Below are 19,452 nucleotides of genomic sequence, written 5' to 3'. Positions count from 1 at the left end.
TTTGGAACAGTTATGATTCCTCAAAGCTCTGCTGGTGTATGTTTGATATCGCAGACATTTATAGCAGCAGCCAGAAAAAAAGTAAATTATAGTTGTTCGTATAATTGCTCTTTATTTGTTACTGGAAATATACAGCTGGTGTTGGCCGCGGAAAACAACGCAGCAATTAACGCACACGCTTACGCACTGAAATAAAGCTTTTGATAAAAGGCGATTATTGTGGATACTCGGATAGAAGCATATCTATATTCGTATTATTTAGAAAAGAAAAATAGCCATCATTAAAACCGTAGAAGACAATTATGAGACTGAATTTGGTTAATTTCCAAAATGATAAATATAATTAAATTAATACTTTAGTTATTTTTATGGCAGTTGCTGATATGCTTCCAATTATTTAAGTTAACAATAAATATCATTATTTAAAGCTTCATGTATTCGTGATATATGACTGGATGAAGTTAAAATTCCTACATTAAAAATAAAAATCAATTCGCGGTGTAAAAATAGAGTAAAAATAATTGTATGTTTAATATATATTTGTAGAGCAAATATTCTTTTGAAGCTGGCCTACAATTAAATCCACAGACTGATTTTCTTTTCATCTAAAGCCTAAATATATATATGTGTGTGTGTGTGTGTGTGTGTGTGTGTGTGTGTGCTTCTGTAGTTTGCTTCTATGCAAACTCTAGAAGCTGATGCACTGGAAACTAAACGCTCACAGAAACTCAGGGAGTCATTAAACAAAAAGCTGTGCTTTATAATTACAGGATATGTTTGAGCCCATATTAGCTTAGATCGAGATGTCAATCATCCCGCTTTCCCCATTTACAATTATCTGTAAATCTATACTTCAGGAGTTATTCCACCAAAATTATCGAAGCTTTAAACAATAAGAAAATCCAATTGCGTATTTATGAAGTAGAAAGGATATTTTATCCAGTGGGCCTTTTATTGAAAACAGATAAAGATACAAGCAACAACAAAAAATAAAAACTGTAATGACTTCACAAGCATTCTGCAGCCGCATGGATGATTTTACAGCAACAAATAAACCCCATGAAGAGCTGAGTGATGTCAAGAGGTAGGATTGGGTCCATCGGTCTGCACGGAATTGTGCTCTTCCGTCTTCTACAATTAGTCTGCTGCGAGCTGTAGACCAATAGTTGCTACTTGGTAACCTCACAAAAACATCGGCGCTGCTGCAGAAAGGTCCCTTTGGCCAGCAAATGCATCCATCAGCCAACTGAATCCAGTTTTGTGTCACCAGGATTTCGTCTTTCTCTCACCTTGTTGTAACAGTCTCACAACTGTATAACACAAAAATTAAAAATGCCATATGAACCAAAAGAAATGTGTCCACATTAAACCGTCATACAAAAGGCCTATAAAGTATTTACAGGGACTGCACAAAAATGGTAAACTACTTAATATTCATATTAGGCCTCAAAAGGCTACAATAACTAAGATTATATGATTATTGTAGATAATGTTACTTATATGTTCTTTCTGCTTCTGAAATAAAATGAGTTGATCGATGGCTGATTTTCTAAATAACTGCCAGCTTAAACTCCTTCAAAAAACAAAAAGTGAGGGCTGTGAAGTGAAAGGGTTACATGTGATAAAGACAGTGATGATGCAAAAAACTAATATATATATATATATATATATATATATATATAATTTTTTTAAAAGCAACACATAACTTTAACATGAAAAACACATGAGCGAGGTGATTATTTATCTTTAATTGAGAATTTTAAATAACAAGAATGTGTCCAGGGATAGATCTAAATGCTACACAAAAGTCATTAAAAACAGTCATATAAAATTAGATCCAAGGGGGGGAAAAAAAAGAGAAAAAAATAGAAAAACCCAGAGGGGGGAAAAAAAAAAAAAACCCAAGCGCACCCACACACGCACACAAAGACTGAAACTTGCAGTTGAGAGTCACGGAGCGGCTTGTGGCTTATTATTTTTACACTCCATTAATAGTCACCGATTAGGTCAAACCAAAGCATGGCCCACCCTCCAAAGAAACATATTCCTTAATTAAATAATGTGTTCTGGAAGTAAGAAGATGTGTTAAAAACAAAATGAGAATCAGCATTTAGACCCCTTAACAATCACTTTAACTGTGTTCAATCTTTCCAATCGTGACAAGGGAGACCAACAATGGACCCGACCTGCACAGCAGCCGGGTGTGGGTCACATATCCGACTAAATAACAACTGATGGTTCTGAGACCTGAAATAACTCAAAAGCGCTTTGGGTACTCGTCCATGATGGCTGTGGTTACTCCTTAACAGTCAGCGTTAACTTTCAAGATCTTTTATTTTCCCACATCGGACAGTCGAAAGTACTGAGTGTGGAAACTGTTTGTGTGAAGGTGGGGGCTGAGCTGTAGACGCTGGTTTGGGGGAGGCGGGTGGGGATGGAAGAAGTGGGAGGATGGGTCATCTCCTAAACTTGCGGGGCCTGCTCTGGTTGCTGTGGTGCGATTTAGAGTAGGGCTCCCAGCGTTTCCTCTCTGGCGGCTTGTTGTAAACGTAGGCAGACGGGCCTGAGTAGCTGTCGTCTGGATTCTCCTCCATCATCTGGAGCTTGGCCTCGATGGCGCGGATCTTAGCACTCGTGCTGGAAGAGGAAAAAAAGGAAGAAAGAGAGGAAATGTTAGAAGCGAGGCTGGGGGGGGTGGGGGTGCTAGGGCTGGTGCTGAGGGCCAAGCGGAGTGATGGATAGATTCTGGGGGAGAGACAGAGGAGGTAATACCAGTCTTAGTAAGAGGAGGGATGGACAGGTTTTAAAAAAAAGAGAGAAGAACAAGCACGAGAAAAACAGCCAACTTTTATTTAAAGGGTGAAACAGAATTTGGAGAAGCAGAGGAGATAAGATTGTGAGAAAAATTGCAGTGCTTGTGGGGAGGTGGCAGGGAAATGAGGGAATGAGTATGTGTGAGAAGTATCTTTTAAAAAAAAAATAGGAGAGGAAAACAATAGAGGGGCCATTGGGGGGGGGCATTTCAGTGTATATTTCCTCTCTTGTGCTGTGAAGAGCGCGACTTTGAGATTTTCAGCAAATAGCTGAGAGCTTACTGCACACCAACATGAAATAGGCATTACTTTTTTTACCAAGACGTGTCTCATATGGACACAAAATTAATATTTATTAATATTTTCCACATTTAATGGGGAAAAAACCTCAACCTTTGGAGGCTGCAGACACTGGCGGTGGAGTCTAATCACTCTGGAGAAATTTGACAGTTTTTAGACTTCGTTTTTATTATTTTAAATATGATAGAAATGTGTTATTAATCCCCCAAAACTATTGGTTTATGTTAAGAAAAAATAAATAAAAGATCATTGGTCAGTGCACTGATTTAGCTCACTGGTTTGTCCCATATGCTAATGCAGAGGCCCGGGTTCGAAAATGCATTAGTCTCAGAGTCATGGTGTCCATGAACACAAACGCAGAGATTACGTTTTTCGTGGCTATTTCACGTTTTGCTGCGAGTCCCGGCTGTGCCTCAGTAAGAGGTAAAACACCACAGAGTGCTTTATTTATTTAACTGGTGTATCTGCATGCGTGTATATGGGAATAAGGGCTGGAAATGTAGCCGCGATAATGGAATATTTTGGAGTCCGACAGAATAAAAGCTGAGTACCGTGGAGAATGTTTTATAGCCTGGCAAAGGGTCCAATCCAACTATTGGATGGCTTTACAAAATATGAAAATTATACTGTGTTAAAAATTGCTGAGAAGGTATTAATAGTTCTTTTTTTGTTTGTTTTTTGTTTTTTTAATAAATTGTACTGCTCTTCCTGGAGTGGAACTGTGAGGACAGCTAAACTTATTTCTAGGTCTTGTTTCAATCAGAAATACGTAAAATACTATCGTTTAATTCCAAGCTACTCCACATGTGAGTTTTGTGCCTTTTTTTAGACACACTTTGATCTGTAAAATTGTAATGCAAGTGTAATCACAGCAGACCAACTGAATGTGGAAAAACTGAGGCATATTTTTAGAATAGCACTTTTTTTTTTTCTTCTTAAGACATCTCAGACTGTTTTTAAAATGGATGGTTCATTAAATGTTTTCAGAAGGTACTTGAACTTTATGCTAAAAGAGAGAGAACAGTTGGATGGTGCTTTGCATAGGATGTTATGCAATATAATCTCTAGTGGTCTGGTCCACTAGAGACTACATTAGGCCGTATGAAGCCTAAGACCTAAAAGTCTGACACTCCATTTCCAGGTATTTGCGCTACCTTGGTTAACTGAGGTTACAGTATGCTTAAAGACAGAAGTGGTCGTGGATGCAACACAAGGCCACACTGCACGGGTGGGTGAAAAGTTTGGTGGGTTTCTTACTACAGTGCACTTTGTCTCTTGATGATGAAATGGATGTGAATGTGAGATTGTTGGTTTCAGAAAGCTACAAAAATTCCCTGATTCCAAATAATGGCTCAGTGACATTAGAGCAAAGAGGACGCAATCTCCTTGTGACTAGAAATCAGTGTTCAGTGATTGCACTGAATGTTTTTTGCATTTGGTGACCAACTGCAAATAGCTGCAGCAATCAAAAGTGGTTGCCCAGAGGCTGAGCATGCAGCACCCTGAACTGAACCCCTCTGCAACCTCTTCCGATCACATGGCAGCTGCACAGGTCACCTGTATTCTGAATACTCCTTTTAAGAGGTTCAGGCTGTCTGCTGAGAGTTTTCTTTTTTTTGGGATAGGAACTCTATACAATTTTGGGAGAGTCAGGTTGAGACATTGCCTGGTGTTGTCCTTTCTTACACATAGCAGGAGACAGAAAACTTTGGTGGCTTTCTCACTACTGGAAACACTCCGTTAGGTTTAAGAAAGACTGACAGACAGGTAGAGAATGGAGGAGGTAGGGCATATAGTATAACGCCCACAGGCTCGTTGTGAATTCACCTGATTATTTCCTTTACATCACACCCTCTTTGCACTGGGTGCTGATAAATTAGAGACCATTCCAGTCCATTCTAATACTTGCATTTCACATCAGCAGAAAGGTAGGATAACACTGTGTGTGTGTGTGTGTGTCTGCTCTTCATGCCAACCTGAGGTGGTTGGTTGTTATGGATCCATCCTCTGTTGAACCACTGCACGATGGTTCCAGGCTTGGAGGCATCGTCTTGTCATTACGGAAACCTTCAAACCTCTGTAAACAGTATATGCAGGCAAAAAAAAAAAAAAAAAAAAAAAAGACCCACACAAACAATGATGGAAACGTGTAGACAGACAGATGCAGAGAGATAAACAGAAGGAATAAAATCACAAGTAGAGCAAGTAATAAGAGAGTCAGAAGTTATACGAGATAAAAAGAAGCAGACAACCAGTGGAACCGACTGAAGGTAGAATCTGTCCTGCACTGATCTAGCACTCGTCATACAGATATGATGCAGATTACAGATCACACTAAACATCAAATCAAACTTTAACTTTTCAAAAAAAAGAATCTTGGTGTGAGATATTTAAGGTCTAAGTTTGTACAGGACTAAATAAAAATAAGGCAGACATTTAGAAACCGATAGACCTCCTAATAAGTACTAACAGCAGGTTTCTGAAGTCAGCTCTAGCTTCCTCCCACAAATATGAACATTACTAAACAACAGTATTGATCTTGTTTGTTTCCGGTCAGACAGTAACCAAGCAGCAAGCAAGCATGTCCGGCTTGTAATCACACCCTAAGGGATGATCGAGGATAAAAGTGGGACCAGCTGATGAGCAACAACCAACGTGTGCACTCATTCCTTTCAAAACCACCTTCCAAACATCTCCAACAGCCAAAACTGAAACCTGTGGAGAAAAGAAAGAAAGAAAAAAAACTAACTAAACAAAGTAACAGTCACATGATGGGTAATGATAAGCTCCAGCGCCTGGCGCAGCAGTTTCTGTGTGCATAAATATAATGTTTGGAAAGCATCTGGCAAAGTTCAGCTGGTGGAAGTGAGACAGACTCACATGACGTTACATGAAGTTACATAAATGCAGCAAAACACACACACACACACACACACACACACACACACAAACACACACACACACACACACACACACACACACACACACACACACACACACACACACTCTTACATACAGTCCCATGAAATAAACAACATGTATAGCCAAGAATAAGAGTAAAAACAATGAACACACAACCAGCCAGGACCCTTCCCTTCCACCTATTCCTAAAGGCATGTGACTGGAATGCATAGAGATTTGACTACAGCCAAGAAGACGATAATGAATCTGAAAACAACCCAAAACCTACAAGTAAAGCCAAAATTTAGTACAACCAGTGTTGGGTGTATCGCCTTACAATATAACACATCAGAGTTCTGCAATAATGTTTACTTCTCTTTTGTAATTCAAGTAATCAGTTATTTAGTTGCCTTTAAAAAAAAAAGTTATTGTTTTGTTCTGTTCATTTAAGGTGTGGCAAGTCCACCTGACTGCGTGGTTATAAAGTTGAGGAGATGTTGCTAATATCACAAAGTAAACTCAGCATATATCTGACTACTACTACTAATAATAATAATTACTGTGTGGTACAGACCATCCAAGAAGTTTGTGCTTCATTTTCACTGGGTGAAATTCTAGCATTTTATTCGTCCATTACTTAGCACTAATTAGTGTGTTGCACTCGCTAACCTAGCAAGCTAGCGTTAGCTGATGATTTAGCTCTCAAAAAAAAAAAAAACAAATTTAATGCTGAAGCTTCAAACCACAGAGTCCAAAACCAATGGGAGATGTGGCCACGCCCACCTTTTGTATTGTTTATGGTTAATCCCCACAGACTCCCATACTAAAATACACAACTAAACAGAAATAAACATGTTTGCAGCCAGGTAAAAAATTGTTTTGGTTGCCACAGCTAAATGCGCCCATCCAGACGACCCCCTGTATGGGGGTGAATACTTTTGTTTTTTTTATATACCTTACTAAATTGCATTAAGGCACTTATTAGGGGCGTGGCTGCTTTGGCAGGTGGATGCCAACACAAACACCTGTAGCTGACAGCTGTCTGCTAGCCTCTAGATCATGTTTATTGTGTTGGTGCCTTTTGGGGTATTTTAAATGCAATTATATGACACATATTATTGTTAAGAAGCTCCAGATTTGGAGAGTGAGATTCTTGTATTTTATTCGTATGTGACTTAGCACTAATTAGCAGGTGCGATGGTCTCAGATAGTTTATGGATTCGGCTTGCTAGCATTAGCTGCTATCTTAATGCTCCACAAACTTGTTGAGGTATGGCCACTTCTGGCTCCACAAAACCAGTAAGGCAACACCCAAAATGCCAGAAAATATCCTCCATCTAAAGATGCAATGGTGGCTATGTACACCTTCTATATACATATTATTGTCCGTTATGGATTCATGTGCAGGTTATTCCTGCAATTATTCATTTGATTTACAGAGTTTTATATATTAACATATTGACATGTTATATATGTGAACTAAAAGCTAAAATTATTTACTACCAGATTAAAAAAAAGAAATTTGAGCCAAATACTTAACAAAAGAACCACTGATCAGAATCGTTAGATCCAAATCTACAAATGTGATAAGCATATTAGATGAACTTACATAAATAAGTATCTAGATGAGTTTATTTAATTAAGTATTGATACAGAATAAGCCATCTTTAACAGCCGAATTAGTAAAGGTGGAAATCTGAGGACTAAAAAAAAACAGTTTGTTGTTATACTTAAATAAATTATCAGAGTAATTTCCTCCATTTCAAACATTTGTAATAAAGATGTACGCCTGGATGACTGGATAACTTCAACACCACCTGTCTCTGACTCACTTATCCCAGCACATCACTCCTGGGTTGGAGTCAGTGAAGACAAGTTGGCAAAAATATAATTCATTTTTAATTTGACCTGAGCTGGCTCCATCAGTGGAAGATTGCTCACAGAGATTGGACTGTAAAATAGTGACTAACAATTCACAGACTAGTCCACCTGAAGTGGACCAGTCCATCAGTACACCAGCTTCACTGGGATTGGGGGTGATCTGTAATCGACCCCATACTTTAATCTTTGTAGCTAATAAGAAACATAACCCTTAAAAGCAAGCGTCAAACAAATGTTAAGAACAGGGAAAAGCACACACTGCATCCTTTAGAAGCAGGTTTAATGATGTGACAAAAAAGCTTCTGAGGCGATGGGTGGATGTTGATCTTTGTGGTGCCACCTTACACAACAAGATTTTTGGAACACACTCGTAGTCGCATTTGGTGACAGTCCTCACTCACAATGAGAAAACATGTGGTGGAGTCTACATCCCAAAGCAGGATAGAGTGATGAACAATGTGAAGATAATTTTGACTGAAATGTTAATTTCTTTTAATAAAGGACACGATGATATGATGTATGAATTCATTTCTGCCGGCAGCAAGGCTAACCGATGAGCAGTGTGTCTGCGGGCTAGGTGGAGATGCTCCCTATAGTGCAATTTCAATCACAGCAATCAGGTCTTACATGACAGCTTGCAGGGTCACATGATTATGACTCAGGGAGCCGACTGTCCATCAACAGACTGAAACAGGGTAGAATAATGGGGGTGAACATGCCTAGCTTATTTTACCACAAAGGCTTAAGAGTGCCAAGAGTGTAACAATATTCTCTATAAACCAACCCGAGGCTAGTAACCCAATGAAAACGTACTAAAAATCAAAAACAAATTCCAAATGAAACCGTTCTTTACTGTGCTTCACTGCCTGTGCTGATGGCGACTGAGGGGAATCAGCATTTACTGTATCCCTGCCATGTATTTGCAAAGAAAGGCAAAGAGGGAAAGACTCATGAACCTGTTTATGTGAGGTTTTCATATAAAACCTCACATTACCAAACATGAAGCTAGAGTCTGGCAGCCTGATGGATCTAATTGACCCCCACCTAAGGCTAAGCACCTGGAAATATTTTAAATATGTAATTTTAAGCTTTGTTTTTGTTTTGTTTTGTTTTTTTTAAATAAGCTACAACCATTAAGTTAGATAATGATTTGCATGAGCCTGCACTTCCTGTGAGAAAATCTTAAACATATGCAAAATGTTTGAAAGATTTAAAACTGTAAAGAAGTTGAAACAGCAATACAGAACCAATCAAATGTCATGAATTTATACTGTTTACAGGTTCAGCTGGTTATGCTCAGTCATTACAATATGCTAAATTATTAATTGCTGTATGTGAACGAGGTTAACCGTGCTCTCCTGTTGGTATAACCAACACTAAAGTCTCTTCATGCTGGAAGTGGGAAATAAACTACTGACAGACAATAGTGTTATGGTGGGTGATTGCCCACCCATATTTACATACAACAGTTATGCAAGCTGCGTAACTGGCCTGCATAACTGCTGTCCAGTTATGCAAGGAAATGTTTGATTTGAGTACTGCATCTGAAAAGAAAAAAAATTCATACAGGCCAGCGCCAAATGTGAGAGAACGACGTACGAGAAGCTGCTGAGAAAGCGGTTAAAGGCACATTTTTTTGCATTTTACACCGACAGATTTTTATTAAAGGAACTGTTGAGACATCAAAAAAAAGTCCACTTATAATTTCATCACTGAAGATAGCTATTATTTCTGCTTGGAATAGTGGAATTATTAAGTAAATCTTTGAGCAGATTTATTTCACAATGTGTTCTCTTAAAGGCGGCAGCATTGACCTTGACCCCCGTGTGTATGTGTGTGTGTAGGGCGTGATTCGTCTCTATACAGGATATCCTTTCACCCTTCGCCAGTAGGATTTCTATTGTTAAGAGACAGGCATGCTGGTTGTGCTGGGATCCCTGTACTCTCTGTAAACTGGCTCCCACAGCAGTAACACTAAAATTAAACCACTAAAGGCAGATCATTTTTATCTTTTACCACAAGCCAGATTGACCTCTGCATTCACAAATTTCCTTCATCTTAAGATGTGTGGGTGACTTCTCCAAACCTTTCAGTCATTAGGGACCCTAATATTCTTCTAATGCACAGATCTATGTTTAGACTGTATACCTGTAGATGAGACGCAAGACTGTAGCCACATTCACAGTGGTACTGTATGCTGGGAGTGAGCTTGATACTTACCCTCACCTGTGCATGTGCCCAGCGCACAACCAGCTTCTTGGACAAAGCTAGTTTCCCATTTAAACACTGGATCGCCCTCTCAGCCTCCTGCATGCAGCCACACAAACGCAGAGAGAAAACAAGAAAGAGGGGAAAAAAAGTCAGAGGGACAGCTTTTTAGTCATGATTAAAAATCAGCTATGATGATTGCATCTGAGTGATTAAATCATTAGTCTTCATAATAGCAGAAGGCCATAACTGAGGTGTTTGAGTGTGTGTGTGTGTGTGTGTTTGAGAGGCAGTGTGAATAAATATAGTCTTGTCTAATCAAATGTGCACGTGGCTTTGCTGCTAAATTATATTAATGCAGTTCTTTATCTAAGCGTGTCTACATGTAAGTGTGTGCGAGTGAAATATAAACACACACTTCCTCTGTATAATCCTTTTGGGAGGGCTTCATATCCAACTGACAGACACTAGCTGTGAAACTAGATGCTTATCGTGATCCCCCGGCACACTCCAAAATAACGCGTGAAGCTAAGCGTGCTCCCTTTACGGCCCACGTCAGTAGGACACACATGCGGTGAGGCCCTGACTGCTTCAGGTTGACTCTGGAAGTTTGTTTTTAATCTGGGGAACATTTTTACACTCAGTTAAGCGATTTCCTTTCATAAAACATCCATCTAGTACCGTGATAGTGGATGAAAATGGTTTCATCAGATAGTTTTCAAGTTAAAATGTTGTTCCTGTATTGATGAAATTATCAGTTTTATTGCTGCCAATTGAGGATTTAGTTTTAAAAATTACAAATATGGTATTACATGCACTTGAGTTCACGTACACCGACTGGTGCTGTACTGCTATACAAAACCATATACTACAACCTAAAAAAAAACAAACAAAAAAAAACTGACAACATCAATGAGATTTATATGCAAATAAACATCTTCCACATACCTCCCTGGTGCTGAAGTTGACAAAGCAGTAGCCTCGCGGTTGTCCCTCCAAAGGCCCAGACTTGTGAAACAGGAAGTCAAACTGTTTGACTTTGCCAAACTTTTCTAACAGCTTCACAAGGTGATACCTGCCGACAGAGAGAGAGAGAACAAAAAGGTGTAAAAATGACTCTGTGAAAGCTTCTTAAATATAGAAAAGAAATAAGATGACAAAATGAGTTTTATATTTTACAAAACGGTCTCACATCACACCTGATCTCACCACAGTTTTCCACAATACCCAACAACATGTACTATTGTAGGATCAGCTCCTGTTGTATTTGCTTCCGTGAATCTGTCAAGTGGGACTAATGAGAATGACAGCTTTCTCTCTCTGACACCTTTTTAGCAGCAGGTCAGCTGGTGTGGCAGGCCAGTGATAGTAAATCTCTTACTGAGACAATGCTGAGGATACAGTAGCAGGACAATGTGGGAATAAAACAGAGGAAGCTTAAAATCCCCCCTGAGTACAGAGTTCTGCACAAACAACCTCCAATGACTGTGCAGCACTGCTGGGGGATGTTAAGACTACAAATGAGCATGCATATGTGGTCACTGAAGAGCTATGCAGTGTTTGTGAGATTGTAGGTGTGTGTAACCGACGACTTGCAGCCATGGGAAAAACTATTTCTTTTGACAGTACAGCAAAGAGCAATGAGTTCAGGGTCACTTGGAGACTAGATTCGCTGCTACACTACTGTAAATACCCTCGGGCTGATTGATTGTTTCCAACACAAACTGAGCAGCACGTGCTTTTCCATTTCATTATGAAGAAAATACTAAAAAACTATTTCCATCCTAAGTTCCCGTATGCTGACATATTCGAGATGCTGGAATCAATGGTCAGTTTTGCTAAAAAAAAAAAAAAAAATAATAAAATCCTGAAATGGTGAAATCAATTAACAAAATTGCTGCAGTTTTTTTTTTATTTTTTTTATTTAAATGTCAATCAAATCATTCATAGTAGCCGTTTCAGGTCTAAGAACATGCAAGTTTGGGCTCCCTCTGCAAACAAGAAGCAACACATCATCCTGCTGATTCGTCACTGAAACCACCGGTGTATTAACTCCTGATGTTCCTGAATGAAAGTAATGAGAACAGCTTTTAGCAGTCCTCACTGCAGACACCACCCACAACTGTTTGCAAACTAACTCAATCAGCAGTTTACACACACAAAAAAAAAAATTGCTCAGTAAAAAAATACAGAGAACCAACCCTGGGTCCAGCCTTCATACACAATTTAAAACAAACAAACAATAAAACTACTGCAGAAAAAAAAAATGCAGTTACACATTTGTTCCTTTGCAGGATCTGATAGACAAGTTGCTCATGAATCCCTTTAATATTTTGCGCAAATCGATTCATAAATAGTGCATCATTTTATAGTGCACTGCACCTTAAAAGAGAATAAATGCAAAAAAAAAAAAAGATGAAACCTAAAAACCACCAAGATATCTACACACTTAGATTTTATATTAAGTTTTCCTTTCATTTTCAAACACCACTGATTTATAGTCAACTTTAATAACTTCATGAAGCATTATTTAAAATAAAAAACAAAGGGAACTACTTTTTCAAGCGAAGGCCTTCTGAAGTCAAAAACTTCAGCAGACGAGTTGCCACGTTGTCAATACAGAGACACAAAGATGGAGGAGAAAAATAAATGTGTGGTTTATAGAACATATTACAAGGTTACTCATAGTAATCTTGATTAGTTATAAAAGTTAACAGTTTGCAGTGGCCCCCCTAAGAAGCCTTTATCATATCATGGAAATTAGAGCAGCGCTGGGTATCTCTGCTAAGTCTGCTGCCCCTGCAACCCTGACTTGGACAAGGGGTAACAAAATGCAAGGATGGCTGAATTATTATAAAAATCTCTTTTAACACATTTCAACCCAACGAGTGTGCAAATGGACAAAAAGTTGCAAAAGCAGTCAAAAAGTGTTCAGCAATCACTGATTTTTGCTTGCACTTGTGCAAAAACCGAAACACTTGAAGAAAAAAGTCCAACAAAACACCCTCCTGTGTTCTTGATTCGGTGCCATCACCTCGTGTGACTGCCCAGGCCTCAGAGTGACCCCAGGTGTTTTGTATAACTGTTCAAGACGAATCACTGCTTCAGCCTTTTATTGTTTAAGCGCCTGTTATTTTTAATCCTTAAGTGATTTGTGGGTGTGTCTGTGCGTATGTGTCCGTCACCAGAAAAACGAGTGTGAACGTGCAAGCGTGCATTCACGTATGTGAAAGGGACTCGATGTGGCATTCTCAGAGTGAAACGAGGCTCTGAGCTACAGGTTGTACTAATGTCTTCCACCCTTCTACGACACCCTGGGGGGGCTTTAGACCAACAAGTTTCTGTTTTTCCCAGACAACACCCTGCAAGCCTCCCATGTGACAGTGGTTCATCCAGCCCTAGGTTTACTTATATTACACAAAAACTAGGCTTACATTAAAGCCAAATGCAACAAATGCAAAAATTAGCAATACACTTAATGTTATTTTTTGATAAAGCTATATAGTCACATGTTTGAGCATATGTGTATTTTTAACAGAGGTTAGATCCCAGATACTCAAAGAACATTATTGGATGCTAAACCACAATGGAGAGCTCCTCCTGGGGGCTGTAAAAAGCACCAGAGGAAGAGGAGAAGAGAAGGGGGAGGAAAGGGAGGGAAAGGTGAGCAAAGGGAGACTAAGGTTCAGAGAGGGGATGTTGACGGCAAGGTGAAAGGTGTAGGAAGAGCAGTACAAGGCAAAAAGAAGAGAAGAGGTGAGAAGCGAGGTATGAAAGATACAGGAGTTAGGAAACAGAGGAGAGGAAGGAAACGGGGAGGGGGGTGAGTCAAGTCCAGAAAAAGATAAGACAAAAGATTCGGTCCAGAAAAGTGCAGGTCAGAAGGGAAGAATTTGGAGAGGAGGGGCTGGAGTTTGACCTTCTGACAATGCAGCTATCTGCACTTGATAATGCTGTAGAGCCACACCATATTCTTCATCTTATTTGTTCTTCATTATAAAAATCCCAAACTGAAGTTTGATTATAGGTCACGTCTAAGTTCTTTACTCATGACAACTTCCAAAAAACACAATTTTACATCTAACATGAGGTCCAGAGGGGAAGCGAAGAGGGAGAAGGTGATGAATCACGATCAAGCCAGGACAAAAACATAAATATGTAGTGAAAGCTCTAGTTACACCTGCTCTGTGAACAGGGCAAGAGGAGATGGAGAAAAAACAAGAAAGAGATAGGGTCATATATCAAAAATTTAGCATTTAAATGGTCAAGAGTAAAAGATTTTGAGACTGATTACACATCCTGTGACAGGAATGATGGCATTTTTACTGAGTATTTAAAAGGACAGTAACAACATAATCACAGTTTTCTTAGTAGCTACGTACATTTCATTATCTCATGCTTGGAATAAATTCTTCCTCCTTCACTGTGAGATATGAATTCATAGTAAAATTTCATAATTCTCCCAACTTGGATGCTTAATATAATTTTGACAGGACCCCACCACTGACTGAAATGGTAAATGGATGGGTGCTTACATTGTGCTTTTCTACTCTGAGCTACAGCTGCCCACAAACAGAAATGCAGCCCCAAACCATAACAGATCTTCTAGTGTCTTCAATAGATGGCTGAAGACACTCACTGCTAGTTGCTACCCACCTAATATGATTTTCAGATGTTGTAAATATTTTTTTTTTTTTAGGTCTGCCACTTCTTTAGTTTCCTTAAATATTTAAGGACTCACTGTACACTATATTGCCAAAAGTATTTGCTCATCTACCTTCACACACATATGAACCTGAGTGACCTCCCATTCTTAATCCATAGGGTTTAATATGATGTCGACCCACCCTTTGCAGCTATAACAGCTTCAACTCTTCTGGGAAGGATTTCCACAAGGTTTAGGAGTGTTTATGGGAATTTTTGACTATTCTTGCAGAAGTGCATTTCTGAGGTCAGACACTGATGTTGGATGAGAAGGCCTGGCTCACAGTCTCCACTCTAACTCATCCCAAAGGAGTTCTACCGAGTTGAGGTCAGGACTCTGTGCAGGCCAGTCAAGTTCTTCTACACCAAACTCCCTCATCCATGTCTTTATGGACCTTGCTTCCTTGGAACAGGAAGGGGCCATCCCCAAACTGTTCCCACAAAGTTGGGAGCATAAAATTGTCCAAAATGTCTTGGTATGCTGAAGCATTAAGAGTTCCTTTCACTGGAACTAAGGGGCCGAGCCCAACTCCTGAAGAACAACTCCACACCATAACCCCCCCCTCCACCAAACTTTACACCTGGCACAGTGCAGTCAGACAAGTACTGTTCTCCTGGCAACCACCAAATCCAGACTCATCCATCAGATTGCCAGACAGAGAAGTGTGATTTGTCACTCCAGAGAACACGTCTCCACTGCTCTAGAGTCCAGTGGCGGCATGCTTTACACCGCTGCATCCGACGCTTTGCATTGTGCTTGGTGATGTGAGGCTTGGATGCAGCTGCTCGACCATGGGAACACATTCCATAAAACTCGCTGTGTACTTTTCTTGAGCTAATCTGAAGGCAACATGAAGTTTGGAGGTCTGTAGCAACTGACTGCAGAAAGTTGGCGACCTCTGCACACTATGTGCCTCAGCATCCGCTGACCCCGCTCTGTGATTTTTATGTGGCCTACCACTTTGTTGCTGAATTGCTGTTGTTCCCAATCGCTTCCACTTTGTTATAATATAACTAACAGCTGACTGTGGAATATTTAGTAGCAAGGAAATTTCACAGGACTAGACTTGTTGCACAGGTGGCATCCTATCACAGTACCACGCTGGAATTCACTGAGCTCCTGAGAGCGACCTATTCTTTCACAAGTGTTTGTAGAAGCAGTCTGCATGCCTAGGCGCTTGATTTTATACACCTGTGGCCATGGAAGTGATTGGAACACCTGAATTCAATGATTTGGTTGAGTGAGTGAATACTTTTCAGCTTATATCCATTTGGGAATCATGTTGTTGGTGCTAAAATACTATTTACCTGTCAAACTGTTTTTCATAGATTCACCTAAAACAGTGGGTACTTATGTGCTTTTGTGACAGGCTGCTAGTAACAAAATGCCTAAAGAGACAATTTAAAAATAGTTCTTTGATGAGTTGTCTGTTATGTGTAGACAGAAAACCAGTCCATCTATTGAGATAGGTGTCTTTTTTATGCTTAAATGGTTCATAGCTCAGTTTTAAGTGTCATAAGCAACAAAAAACATTGCTCTAAAAATGGTCAGGTACAAGGACTGGACTGAAAATGAATGAAAAAGCAGCCAATGTCCAAATAAAAACTTTGAAAGACCTTCAGAAAGCCTGGAGAACTGTTGCTCTGGCTCCTCGGAAGCAAAGAAAAAAAAAAAGTCAAGACTTTTGCACTGTACTGTAATTTCAAAATGCAGCTCAAATAAATAAAATATCACCCTCCCAGAATTAATTACAGATATTATCTTTTGTAATAAAATTATATAAATTAAGAGCTCTGTAAGATTAAACAAAGTTTTATTCATCTTAAATTCTGAAAGCTCCTTGTGAAGTTCAGTAATTTGGCCGCGTGCCATCAGCACCTTGCATCTCAGGTCTATGTTTCTCCTGCAGGGAGTTTGGCTTACCCAGACAAACACAAGAAGTACTGCCTGCTATCCTAGAACTAATTAATCTTCCCAATCAGCAACAGGGGCCACGGGCATTTCTCTTGTTTTCCCTCCATACTGCGAAGCAGTGGGCCATTTAAGAAGAAGCAGAGCAGAGCAGGGAAAGGGGAAGGAAACGCCTGTCTAGACGCCCACCAGAGCTGCGGCCCGTACATTCTCCAGCCGCCCCCACAGCCGTGCAATCACTCCCCTCACCCCAGAAATCTACCTCTTCATCACAACAAATGCAGGGGTGTCTTTAAAATTCAGACATTCAGCAGCAAACACATCCCCGGACAAAAAAGGAGCAAAAAGAAAGATGCTGTGATGCTGTGTCAAGTGAGGCAGACTCATAATGTTCACAGATGGACTCTTCTGGGTGTCAAAGCCTCTACCAGCTGCCACCCAGACATCAACTGTGTATATAAACATGCTCATACACACACACACACACACACACACACACACACACACACACACACACACACACACACACACACACACACACACACACACCTCCACGTTGACACAGAAAGAGTAAACAGGGCAGGTGAGTGAGGAATGATGGCTGCTCCTTAGCAGAGCAGGTCTCCGCGCCTCACTGCCTCTCTTTCACACACCCGGCCCCGTCTGCTCAGTCTCAGCCCTGTGACACACACACACACACACACACTCTACACACACAGTTAATCAATCATACACGGACACACAATGCAGTGCCTTTCTATAAGGTAGAAAATAAAAACCAATACCTCAGGTACGCACTATTAATTACAGCAACCACTGATCGCACACTACTTGCTGCTAAAACCATCAACAAATGTTGCTCTGCATTGAAGTGGTGTTTTCACACATTTGAAGTTGGAAAATTTAGAGAACTGTAGATTTAACTTCTAAATATGCTCACTATGGCACAGTAATTATACAGTCTCATTGGGAGATTGGGCTCTATTGTAATCCTAGTCGCTTTTCTACAAAAATGTGAACAGCTAAGAGCCCTACAATCATTTTTAAGGGGTTAAAGTTCTGTAGATAATCCACAAGATCAAGAGAGATAGTTGGTGGATTAATGAAGAAGAAATATGGGCTTTCCTGAAACCAAAGGTGGATTTTTTTACTCACTCTGTGATTTTGGGATCGATGTTTCCTATCCACAAGCGGTTTCCATCATGGGCTGTGCTCTCTGAAATAATAGAGGCATTTTCCACTGTCTCTGCTGCTGATGACATGTGTAATCTGTGGGATAAAAGGGAGAGGTAAACATCAGCATTTTGCCTTCTTGTGAGTGTGAAGTTGTTTGGAGCTCTATGGCTGTAACTTTATGAACTCAGGTACTCAACAGCTGGACATTTGCCATCGAGTGCCCTCGGCTTTGGAACCACCTGCTGAAAAAAATTAGAGCTTCTTTTCTATCACTTTATAAAACACATTTTTAGAGGCTTGCTTTAAAGTGATGTCACCTCTTTATTGTGTTAGTTTTTATTGCTTTATTTTTGTTGCGGTTTTGCACTTCTTTGCACTTTCCCTCGGTTTTATCTAATTTTGATTGGCCTTACAAAAAAAAAGAGAAAAAAATAAACTAATCAGAAGATATCTGAAAAACCGAGGGAACTTACCAGAAAATACTTGGCCACAGACAAACTGCACTCAACCAGATATTTATATTCAGGTATATTCCTTAATCAGATCTTTATTAATGTGCCCTAGATAGGTCAAAAACTAAAGTGCCAGATAAACAGCATCCACATGAACTGCAACACATGAAAAAAGTGTCTAACTCTTCATTCAGCTGCTCCCTTTATGGATCACTACAGTGGATCATCTCCCTCCATCTCAGTCTGTCTCTAGCATCCTCCTCTGTCACACCAACCCTCTGCATGTCCTCCTTCACTACATCCATCAACGGAACTGTAATCCATCTTCCCCTTTTGCTCCTGCCTGGCAGCCCCATCTTCAGCAACCTTTCTGCGACATATCCACTCTCCCTCCAGGGGTCTAATCTGTGAAAACTGTCTATTAAAACAGTGTCATTACATTACATTAAAAAATATACAATTTCTTCCAATATATGTACAAAGGTTCTATAGATATATTTTTCTTTAAAAGCGTTTTAAAGTAATCATTTGAACAGAGTCAGGAAACGATGTGGTGTGAGTAACTTCCTCGCAGTGTCAAGTAAACACCTAGTTCCTGAAACACCAAGATTAAAAAAAAAAAACAAAACACAGAGCTCTGCCTCTGCTTCTGGGTAAAGCCGAGCAGCTAACGTTAATTTGCCAAGCTGTACACCTTTATTCCTAACTGCGAGACGTCCTCGGACAGATCAGCCCAGGTAAAGTTAAACCTGACTCGATCATGCAGCTCAATCAATCCGTTATGGAAGCAGCAGTTAGCTAACAGAGTTTCCGTTTACCTCGTTGTGTGTCAAATTTCCTCTTCGCTGGGGATTTCTCCAAATTACTTTATCACTGATCCCACCTTCGGGATGATTTAAAACGTAATATTAATCATTTCACGTACGGATTTCCTTCTCTATCGGACACTGGAGGAGCTAGCTGTGAAAATAACACTACCGTCTGACAACAAAGGCGCGGGATGATGACGTTATTTGTTTGAGTATGCGCGGAATCCACTGAAAGCACTCGGTTTATCGCTCGGCATCTCCCGTATCTTTCTCTTAACGGCTTCGAGCAACCGCTC

The 19,452-nt window shown here is 39.9% G+C and overlaps 1 protein-coding gene across 3 annotated transcripts; it reads right to left on the bottom strand.

Moving 5' to 3' along the window:
* Positions 1-1,733: 1,733 nt before the first annotated feature.
* On the bottom strand, positions 1,734-19,415 carry rbm18 (RNA binding motif protein 18). Of its 3 annotated transcripts, none has more exons than XM_030742873.1 (6): positions 19,166-19,409; positions 17,875-17,988; positions 11,052-11,178; positions 10,116-10,202; positions 5,090-5,190; positions 1,734-2,637 (listed from the first exon to the last, which is right to left on the bottom strand). In XM_030742873.1, the coding sequence occupies exons 2-6, from the start codon at positions 17,979-17,981 to the stop codon at positions 2,457-2,459; spliced, it is 603 nt and encodes a 200-aa protein (XP_030598733.1). In that variant the 5' UTR covers positions 17,982-17,988; positions 19,166-19,409; the 3' UTR covers positions 1,734-2,456. The 3 variants fall into 3 exon arrangements, with proteins under 3 accessions (XP_030598733.1, XP_030598734.1, XP_030598735.1); XM_030742874.1 differs by having other exon boundaries at positions 10,122-10,202; positions 19,166-19,406; XM_030742875.1 differs by lacking the exons at positions 1,734-2,637; positions 5,090-5,190 and adding an exon at positions 5,220-5,828 and having other exon boundaries at positions 19,166-19,415.
* Positions 19,416-19,452: the final 37 nt, after the last annotated feature.

This window comes from Archocentrus centrarchus, chromosome 12, assembly GCF_007364275.1.
Source record: "Archocentrus centrarchus isolate MPI-CPG fArcCen1 chromosome 12, fArcCen1, whole genome shotgun sequence".
In the NCBI taxonomy this organism is placed as follows: Eukaryota; Metazoa; Chordata; class Actinopteri; order Cichliformes; family Cichlidae; genus Archocentrus; species Archocentrus centrarchus.
This window is presented reverse-complemented; position numbering and strand designations above follow the sequence as displayed.